At 37.0% G+C, this 10,899-nt stretch overlaps 1 protein-coding gene across 1 annotated transcript; it reads left to right on the forward strand.

Annotated features, from left to right (window-relative positions):
* The first annotated feature begins 5,755 nt into the window (after nucleotides 1–5,755).
* Nucleotides 5,756–7,874, forward strand: LOC130733676 (ras-related protein Rab11C-like). Its single transcript, XM_057585901.1, has 2 exons — nucleotides 5,756–6,063; nucleotides 6,878–7,874. The coding sequence occupies exons 1-2, from the start codon at nucleotides 5,899–5,901 to the stop codon at nucleotides 7,361–7,363; spliced, it is 651 nt and encodes a 216-aa protein (XP_057441884.1). The 5' UTR covers nucleotides 5,756–5,898; the 3' UTR covers nucleotides 7,364–7,874.
* The last annotated feature ends 3,025 nt before the right edge of the window (nucleotides 7,875–10,899 follow it).

The raw sequence follows: 10,899 nt of genomic DNA on the forward strand, positions 1-10,899 counted from the left end.
AAATTTATAATGACCATTCAATATGTTGTCAATGATGAGCCTCAATACAAAAATCAAAGGAAAATGGGCTTGCAATAAATTGGTCAGAATGAATTAGAGATTGACACTTGTCAGCTAATGGGGGTCCGTGAGAGTGAACCATGGAATGTCAACTCAACTAAGTGGGTCTCACAATGATTTTTTTTTTATAAAGTATATAGATTTTGTAACTTATCAACAAATTAATATTTTTAACCACTCTGTTGTTTTTAAAAAATTGTAAACTAATATTAACACGACAATTTTTTTAATGAAATCATAAATATCTTTTAAAACACATTCACTTATTCCATTAACTTTTTTAACATATTTCGTGAATAAAAAATACATTTAATTCATACTTCTCTATCAAAAAATTGAATTTCAAATTCAAATTTGTTCTTAATTAAAGATTTCTATTTTTTTTCAATTTTGAATCTTAATTTTACTTTGTAATATTTTTCTTATATTAAATATTTAAAAAAACTCAAATTCGAAAACATTTTAAAATAGAAAATTTTAAAGATTTTATTTTAAAAAATTAAATCCTTTTTTATTAAATGATATAGTTAATTTTTTTTTTTCAAATTTCTTCTTCTCCAATTTGATTATTAATTTTACTTCGATTCCTTTACTTAATAATTGAATTTTTTAAGAAAATATATATCAAATGAAATTCCTAATTATAAAATATAATTTAATCCATTCTAAATTTTGAGTTAATGCTTTGCCAAAATTAAGGGGAAATTAAACTGATACAAGTTGCATTAGAATTGAGAAATCATACTTTGATTTCAAATGAATCTAATTCAATTTAAGAGCATATTCCACAAAATTTTGAATGCCTTCATATGACTGGGATCGTAACAGGGAATATTATTCCACAAATCTCATAAATTTTCACTCTTCTTAAATAAGTAATATTTGAATATAAAATCTATGTGCTAACTCCCTATCTTGTATGTTGAATCTTCTTGTCTCGAAAGAGGTACCTTGCGGCTTCAAAATGGGGGAGAATTTCATCCTAAATCATATCCGGTTCGCTGACGACACCCTTATTGTATGCGAAAATGACGATAGCCAACTATGTCAAATCAATGATGCCCTTGAGGCATTCCTATGGGTCTCGGGCCTTAAAGTGAACTTTGATAAAACTTGCATATATGGTTGCAATGTTCCACAAGCAAGGGTGAGGGAACTTGCGGACCTCATGGAGGTCTAGTCGGGGGCACTGCCATTCACTTACCTAGGGGCACCTCTTGGAGGTAATCCTCGTAGAATAAATTTCTGAGCACCACTTGTGGAAAAAATGAGGGTGAAGCTGTCGTCTTGGAGGCCCAAATTCCTTTCCCTGAGTGGGAGGTTGGTTCTATTGAAGGCAGTAATTGCGGCAATCCCTATATATTACCTGTCCTTATTTAGAGTTCCTATCAGTGTAATTGGGATGTTTGAAAAATTAATGAGGGCATTTTTATAGGGGAACCACGAAGGGAGGCACCGCATAGCTTGGATTGCCTGGGAATCAGTGTGCAAATCCTTGGATTCGGGTGGTCTTGGTCTGGGAATTTTGGCATGGCGAAATAAAGCGTTGCTGATCAAATGGGCCTGGCAATTTGGGGCTTCCCCGGAAGACATGTCGAGGAAACTAGTGTGTGCAAACTGCAAAGTATGGCTGGGACCGCAGATGCAGAGTACTTCATTTGCTGGTTGTTATCATGCAGGATATTCTGAAGTCTACCTTGGAAGATACTATGCTAGGTAAATATTTTCGTGAGCAACTCATCTGCAGAGTAGGGGGTGGTGACAACATTCGTTTTTGGCTCGACCCATGGCTGAGCACGGATCCACTATTTGTATTATTCCCTCGACTATTCTCTCTTGCCTTGGACAAAACTGGCATGATTCAAGACATGGGTATCTACATGGCTCGTAAGTGGACCTGGACTGTTGAATTCCGCAGACAACCTTTAGGGTGGGAATTAGATGAATACGATAATTTTATGGCAGCCATAAACTCTCTCATGCCTTGCCAAGGAAATGACAGATTGTTATGGATTGGGGAGCAAAATGGCAGGTTCACAGTGAAGAGCTTATACGATTACACGGAAGCAAAGATTTTTAGCCCTGCAAACTGGTGTGTTCCCTCTAGGGTGAGGAAAATCGTGCCACCTAAAACGGTGTTGTTCCTCTGGCAAGCTTCCAACGATAAAATTTCCGTAAATGCCAATCTTATTGCCCGTGGAGTGGCTATTGAAAATATGGGCAGATGTGTTATCTGTGGTATTGAACTGGAAACTTGTAGCCATTTGCTGATCACTTGCCCGCAAGCGTGGAGAATGTGGATGGCTATTCTAAATAGGGAAGGGGTGTGTTGGTGCTGCCCAAATCGTTTGTGTGATTTACTGCTGGAATGGCCTCATCTTCGGGGATCCTCTGATTTAGTTCTCTGGGAACTAATCCCATATGCGCTTTGTTGGTCCATTTGGCTTGCACGGAATCAGGTCACTTTCAACAATGAATCTTTTTCCCATGAAATAGTTTGGGACTTCCATATAGCTAGAATATTCTGGTGGGTCAAAGCATGGTGGAGGGAGTGTGCTTTCACAATAACAGATTTTGTGACTAATTTCACGAACATCAAACTCAAGACAAAACTTCCTCGGGTTAGAACCAACGAGTGGCAACCTCCACCGGCGGGCCTCCTCAAATTTAATGTTGACGATTCCTCACATGGTACCCCTGGCATAAGCGGTGTGGGAGGAATTATTCGGAATGAGAGAAGGCAGATGGTGGGCTTGTTTTCTATGGCAGTAGGAAACTTATGGGCGTATGAAGCAGAAGTCAAAGCCATCCTAAATGCTCTTCTTTTCTGCAAGGAATTCCAGCTTTGCCATATAATGATCGAGAGCGATTCTTCCCTCGCTGTTGGCTGGGTCCAGAACAGATCAAACAGACCATGGAAACTCCTAAATGATCTTAATTTGATTGATGCCCTTATGACGGAGGTTGATTGTCTGGATATCATACACATCTTCAGGGAATCAAATCCTCTGGCCGATTATCTGGCAAAAACGGGGTGCTTCAGGTCTTCTCCCCTTTAGACTCTCATCGCTTGATCTGTACTTTGTGGTTCCCCCAATTGGACGACTGATGTTGGGTGCTTGGTTCCGTGTTATTGTTTAGCTTTGGGATCCTTTGCCCTTTGCCTAGGTGGTCTAGGCCTTTACCTTTATTTTCTTCTCTTTGCTGCTTTGTTTTCTTTCCTTCTTTTGTGTTGTTTGCCTACCTTGGAAGGCTTGTTCCTAGGATTGCTTTTGATCAATATATTTCTCCTTTAAAAAAAATTAATTTTTTTTATACATCGGAAAGATGAATATAATTAATTTAATTATTGAATTTTTAAATTACATGATAAATAGGTACTTTTTAACTCATCATTAATTAATAGGTTATAAACAGAGGCGGATTCACCGCCTGACTTGCCTAGGCCTTTGCTCAGGCTTTAAGAAGAAAAAAAATTGTTTTTTCTTTGGACCAGGTTAGCTTATGGGCCCAAAAAAAAAAGAGAAAGGGAAAAATTTAAATGTTGGGGTAAAATAATTGTTGCTTCCTTCCATTCTAGTCTCTTTCACATAGACACCATTTCGTTGTGCTAGGGCAAGAAACTTGGTAGCAGCGCCTCCACCCCCACTTTGGGGGTCCTCCCCTATTGGGGGGTTCTTCTCCTCTTAGGAGTCTTTCTCATCTTCTTAGTTGATGTTTTCTTCCCACAATAGGGGATTTCTACCACATTAGGTGGTTTTTCTACTACAATAGGTGGGTTTTTTTCTTTCTCACTGTCTTGCCACTACCACATTCTCCCTCGTTGTTCCTCCACCACATTCCACCGCCGTTCGCGACATATCTGCTACCGCCGCCGCCCAGTCACCGTTTCTTCCATCTCCATCAGATCTCCAGCCATCATCGCCCTCTCGTCGTCCCAGATATGTGGACACTTCCACCACCGTATGTTTCTTCCTAAATCACAAGATCTACGACCACCACTTTCTCCCGTCGTTCCAGATCCGAGTCCACCAACGCCGCCACCATCAACCACCTCGACCTCCACCCCCTTACCACCATCTCTGTATTGGATGCATTTGTTCTCCTTCTCAGCTCTAGCTGAGCTATGTTTGGAATCGTCAGAAAGTTCATGTCTTCCTGCCGTAGAGATGCTTGTTTGGCCCCATTTGTGCAGTTGAACCCATGTTTGGGCTTTCATGATAGAAGCACTACCTGCAACTCCGGCAGAATAGGTTGAGTTGCCTTTGGGAGCACTGGTTAAAATGTTTTTATTCAATTCCCTTAGAAGCCATTTAGCTTCTCTGGTGTTTGGGGTTTTTAGAGACTTTTGAATGACTTTCTAGGGTTTTACTTCATGTTATTTGCTGGTTTGTCAGCAGAGTGTGCATGCTTGTGCTTCATTTTCTTATGTATGTGTGCATTGTTATAGCACTCTTAGAGAGTTTTTCTCACATGTTGTAAGTGCCGTTCGACAACCCTTTGGTTTTAATTCCATACATCTTTGACCAAAAAAAATGTTAGGGTAAAATTGAGGGCCTAAATCATAAAAACAAATTCCAACTCTAATTTCAGAAAAAGAAAGGGGCAAATCCCTAAATCCTAAATCAACGACAAGAAAGGAACCGATCCATTGCTTCACCTTCTTCAGATTGCTCCTTTGCCTAGCTTGGTCGATTGCTATCTTTCTCTCTAAGGTATTGCTTCACCTTCTCTTTCTTCAGACTCTGTCGCTGTGGGTGAGGGTGAGCGAAGCAGGTAGCGGCGGTGGGTGAGTGAAGAGGGAGCGGGTGGGATTTGGTAGTGATTGAGTGAAGAAGTAGGCAATTAGGGTGAGTGTGGCTTGTGGGATTTGATTTAGGCCTTACAAACACAATGAAGATAGTAGATCCTCTGCTCTTCTTTTGATTCTCCTCCTCCTTAACTTAAATTCACTTCACTTGTATTGAAATGTCACTCAACTTCCCAGGAATTGAATGACCTCAAGGCAAATACACTTCTTCAGCAAAATAACAAGGCAGGCATGTTAGGCCTTGGATAAGCAACAAAAAGCGGAGGGGCTTCATTCATGTCTCATTGAAGAACATCGATATCTACAAGTATCTTATTGGAAAGCTCAGGCCGTAGCCAGTGGGCACAATTGCCTTTACCACTATCATGGCAATTCTCGGTTCATCAAACTCAGTTTTTATATTTTACGTTCACATTAATTTAAATGTTCAAAAGGTATTTTAGAATCAAGGGAGTATTAGCTTTATGCATCTTATATTTTATTTAATAATTAATATAATTTATTGAAATTATTAATTAACATTTGAATCGAGCTCAAGGGCTAGTTGGATAAAACTTTTGTTATTGATAAATTATAATTCAACTAATTTTAATTTTAATTTCAAAATGAATAATAATAACACAAAAGGTGTGGTGTAAGTAATAGTTAGCTCTATTTCGAAAAAAAAATAGTTAGCTCACGACATCTCTTAACCATAAAGTTAGGGTTTTAATCGTCACTCATTTAAATAAAACTTATATTATGATCAACCGTTTACGGCTACTTAACAAAAAAACCGTTTACGGCTTAGTATAAACATACTCAAAGCAAATAGATTAATCACGTGTTCGTGAGCCGTGATTTCCCGCATGAAAGGCCGTTGAAAGTGGCTTCTCGCCCGTTAATTCTGTTTTGGCTCAAACTCATTGTTGGCCTTGCAATGCGCCCTTTCTTCTCTCTCTCTATCCCTTTCTCTCTCCTCCCCTGTTCCTTGTTGCACAAACTTTGAATCTTTATCTGTTTGATTTGGTGGGTGTTGCAACCGAATCATGGCGTACAAAGTAGACCATGAATATGACTATCTCTTCAAGGTTGTTTTGATTGGGGATTCTGGTGTTGGAAAATCCAATATCCTTTCAAGGTTTACGCGAAATGAGTTCTGCTTGGAGTCTAAATCTACCATTGGGGTCGAATTTGCAACCAGAACATTGCAGGTTGGTCCACATCTTAAATTTATGCAACTGTTATTGATTGTGATTATTGTTAATTACCCTTCTGTTGGTTTGTCTCATTGTTTGTAACTCAATTGATGCAGGAAACTATAATGAAAAATTCTCATGGAATTTTAGAATAATGCGAGTATTGGTTTAAATTCTATTGTAACTATTATAATCTGAATTTGTAATGTTTTGATTAGATTTTATGCTCACCGTGATTGGTTACACCAGTATATCACTAATTCTAAGAGCTAGGATGGTTTTATGGGTATGGTGATGACTGATCAATATAGGTATGAGGGCATTGGTGTTTCTAATTTCTTCAAATTTGTTAAGTAAGATTGCAATTTCGAGGCGTCTTGTGTATGGAAAACATTTCGCTGGCGGAGTTATCCTCAGGAGAATGTAGATAAAAATATCACTATTATCTTCCATGGAGGATACCTATGTTACTAACATAATTTATGGATGTGTTAGTTTCAGAAGGTTTGAACATCTATTTAAGAGTTTTACTGCCCAAAGAGGTCATACTCTGGCTTGAACAAATTGCCTTAGTGGAGGATGCTTGGGGTTTAAAAAAAAAAGATAAAATGTTAAGATAGATTGGTATTTTTGAGGAGCAAGGTTAGTTTTATGGGAAAGGTACTAAATTTGAGTTCCCAAAAAAATTTGATGTTTAGTTCTAGAAGAAATGTTTGAAAGTAAGTTTTTTTTTTCATTTCTCTTGCATGTTGATGATTTGCTTGAGTGAAGAAACTGAATTTCTATTGCTAAATATATTTTTGAGGTCTTATCTTCTTTTGGAATGCAGGTGGAGGGAAAGACTGTAAAGGCACAAATATGGGACACTGCTGGCCAAGAGAGGTACAGAGCAATCACTAGTGCATACTACAGAGGAGCTGTTGGTGCCTTGTTAGTCTATGACATAACCAAGAGACAAACATTTGACAATGTTCAAAGGTGGCTTCGCGAGCTACGGGACCATGCCGACTCCAACATCGTTATCATGATGGCTGGAAACAAATCCGACTTGAATCATCTCAGAGCGGTATCAACTGAAGATGCTCAAAGTCTGGCAGAGAAGGAAGGTTTGTCCTTTCTAGAGACTTCAGCATTGGAGGCATTTAATGTTGAGAAGGCATTCCAAACCATTTTGTTTGATATATATCACATTGTAAGTAAAAAAGCACTGGCGGCACAAGAGGCTACTTCCGGTACTGGCGTTCCTCAAGGAACTACCATAAATGTCTCAAACATGTCAGGTAATACAGGCAACAAAACTTGTTGCTCTAACTAACAGGGTAGCTGTGTAGAAAAGAAGAGGAAAACAAAGGTTTTTCAGAAAATTGTTATCTGAAAACACATGAAGAATAGTTGTTAGTTGTGCTACCTTTTGCCAGATTTATAGCATGTTTGGATCAGCTTCTCGTTTCTCATAACCAATTCTGACACCTAAAAGCTATTACAGAAGCTTCTTTCCATAAATGATTTTGACTTTAGAATCAATTGTAGAAAGATTTTCAAATATGCACTTATTCCGGGAGAGCTTTTATCCCTTTAGTCTTCAAGAATTTCAATTGAAACTTGAAAGTGAATATGGAGGCTTACAAGTTACAATTTAGATACTTCACTTTGGTGTTAAGTGGTGCTGAAATTTATGCATTCAGAGTTAGGATCATAGTGGTCAAGTCTGAGTTTAGTCATAAGCAGAAATATTGTAAATCTAGTTTATCAGTTAATTTGCTCCTGTTCTTTATAGTGTATATGTTTCACTCTCAATAACATATTGGAGTTTTTTCTAATTCTAATCTATTTATTATGATTTGTTATTGTTCTGTTGGAATGTTGAGAGATGCATATAAGCTTTGGATTCTTGAATTATTGGGGGAGGAAACCACCACATGGCACAAAAAAACACTCCAAATACTCAAATTAGTGATTTGCAAGCGTATGCATATCTGATAGGGTAATCTTCCTTATATAATAGGTGAAGCAGTGAGACATAATGGACTGTATGCATCATGGATTCATGTATAATTTGCAATAAAAAAGTAGTAGAATCGTAAAAGGACAAACCTGGTGCTATAAAGCTCTTATTATACCCGAGGTCCAACGAGGGGTCGGATCCAGTTTGTAGGCCGTCTTATCTTGCATTTTTGCAAGAGACTGATTCCACGACTCGAACTTGTGACCGCAAAGTCACATGACAACAACCTTATTGTTGCGCCCAGGCTCCCCCTCATATATTCCTCTATGAGAATGCTAGTAACATAGCTAATGCACTATTTACAATACACAATGCACAATCTAATATCCATGTCACCTTGCTAAATGTACAGCTCAAGGTCAAGTTCCAGGTTTGGATCTTGGATCTCTTCAAATTTAGAATTTTCATGGATATTATTGCCAAAACAGAAAAAAGAATGTCATGGGTATATTAGCTCATTTATGTCAAGTGAATGAATGGGCAGATCTCTAATTGGTATCTAAACTGTTGGTATTGACAAAGAGAAGCTTGAAATTATTTTAAATTCAAGGAAGGGGACAATAAGTGTGGTTCCGGGGTTGCCTCATTTAGTTCTCCAACTTTTTCCCACAAGAGGGGAACTTTCTTCAGTTTTCCTGTAGACTGTAGTAGACACTTCCTCGCCCTAAGGCCTAAAGCATGATACATTTATGGTAAATTGGTAAGTTACTCCTAATTTCTAACTGTCACATTGTGAGAGGAATGTATGAAACTCTGGTATTACAGGAGTATCAGAAATTTACTCCACAAGCGGAGTTGAAGGAATTAGAGTACGTGGAAGCAATGGATTATCTATAGCACTAAATTCCCATTCCCACCATAGTTTAGGAGCTGTTTTCTTAATCAATGATGTGATTGTGCGTAGCAATAGTTAAAAAGTGATTATTTAAACTCCTGGGTTTAAAGTTCAATTCGTTTAGAGTGATTTTTTGTCATCAACACTAGATATCATTTGTTTCACCAAACCACCACGAGCTCTCACTAGATGGTGTAACATGTTTTCACCACTCATCTATAGATCAAGATCCTTTCATATATCATTTTTCATCATATTAAAATTTTGTATTTATCTCTCTTTTCATGTGATATATTATAATGAGACTCTTTAAATGTTGATGAACACCTAGATACATACAATGTTTCACACTTAACAATAAGAGAATCATAAATTTATAATCCGTAATCTATTTCAGCATTTCAGGTATACCTAAATTTTCTTTTTATTCTCTCTTGATAATATATATCACATTTCTTTTTTATTTTCTCTTCAAATTTCTATCTTTCTAATTTGTATGTTCAAATTGGGTCTGAATAAAACAATTTTGAATTTTCTTTCACGAGCGCAGTAGTGTATACGCCAAGGCTAAGCCGCTATGTATGACCACTTTACTACTTTAGCTTTTACCCAACTAAAAATTCTCTGCGTGATTCACATTGCCCATAACTGACGCACCCTTCCACATATGTGAGTTTGATGAGTTCAAGAAATCACAATTGCTATTTTAGTTTTTTTCTTATCCACCTGTTTTTTTTTAAATGAATGCATTGATTAAGAAAAAGTGATAAGCACCAAGACCTGATAGAACAAATAGAGAATCTCAACCAGGACCTTCTACATCCAAATTAAAGACCTTAAAAAAATGAAAACTTAGCCAAACCATTTGCTTGAACGAGGAACAAATGAAAACAATAAGAATTAAAATGAGCAACTAAACTATGAAAATCACAAATAACTAAATCAAGTTAGGAGGTATCGCGAGAGTGACATCTTCACATCTCAAATAGTGTAATCTAATCAGTCTCATAACAAACCATACAAAAACAGACATCATGAGCTAAAGAGAGTGCCAAGCGGAAACCAAGAGCCCATGCCACTATCACGGATAAAGCCTCCACCGAGAATGAAGTCGCAGTAGCCATAGTCAATCCATAACAGTCCTAAGCTACAAGGCCCAAACCAACTAAGCTCGAAGGTGAAAAAGAAGCATCAAAGTTCACTTTCACCGTCGGATGAAAAACCATGAAAACACTCTATCGCCACAACCCACCTGTTGTTGCGATGTGACAAATGACAGCAAAACTCGTGTAATATCAATAAAAGAATGTTGATTGAAAAACTCATTTTCAAATCATTTACTATATGATTAATATAGTGTTGGTTTAGTGGTAAGTAATTAAGTCGGACTCTTGTAAAGATGTAGAATAAATTTAAACTCCTGAAAAGCCATTTATTATGATTGATAACTACTATAATTTTCTAAACAAATTGAGATAAATAATGTATACATGTACAAATAATTATGTGCCTAATATAACCTAGTTAATCACATTGTCAATTCACTAAGTCTTTATAGGTAGATATATTATTTACAACTTTGCACCAATTCAGATGAACTTAGGTTCAACTTGAAAGAAAATTATAATTCTATCAAAATTTAACTATGATAAGATAGTGAATATATGATATAATACATGTATCTATCGAGTAATAATATGTCAATCATTGTTTAAGCTCACTTTTTCTTAGTTGAAATTGCACTTGACCCTTTGTGAATTGAACTATGTGAACAAATTTTTGGTATTCATTTTTTTTTTTACCTTGCAAAAAATAAACCATAAATTACAATTTTAACACATCTCTAAATAACAAAGATACTCAATACCCCCACGAGAACTCACAAGCTCTATGAAATCACATTACGGATGCGTGTGATCTTATCTCAGCTAGGAAGTCAGTTAACGCATTAACATCTCTAGACGGATGAGACAATAGATGTGAAACTACCTTTTTGTAAATTTTTTTAAGA

Source organism: Lotus japonicus, chromosome 1 (genome assembly GCF_012489685.1).
Source record: "Lotus japonicus ecotype B-129 chromosome 1, LjGifu_v1.2".
NCBI classification, from domain to species: domain Eukaryota; kingdom Viridiplantae; phylum Streptophyta; class Magnoliopsida; order Fabales; family Fabaceae; genus Lotus; species Lotus japonicus.

What these genes read in the sequence shown, in the direction of transcription:
- LOC130733676 (XM_057585901.1), top strand. Translation starts at nt 5,899, where the DNA reads ATGGCGTACAAAGTAGACCATGAATATGACTATCTCTTCAAGGTTGTT. An exon ending in TTGCAACCAGAACATTGCAG is followed by an intron (nt 6,064 to 6,877) that starts GTTGGTCCACAT and finishes TTTGGAATGCAG; the next exon opens with GTGGAGGGAAAGACTGTAAA.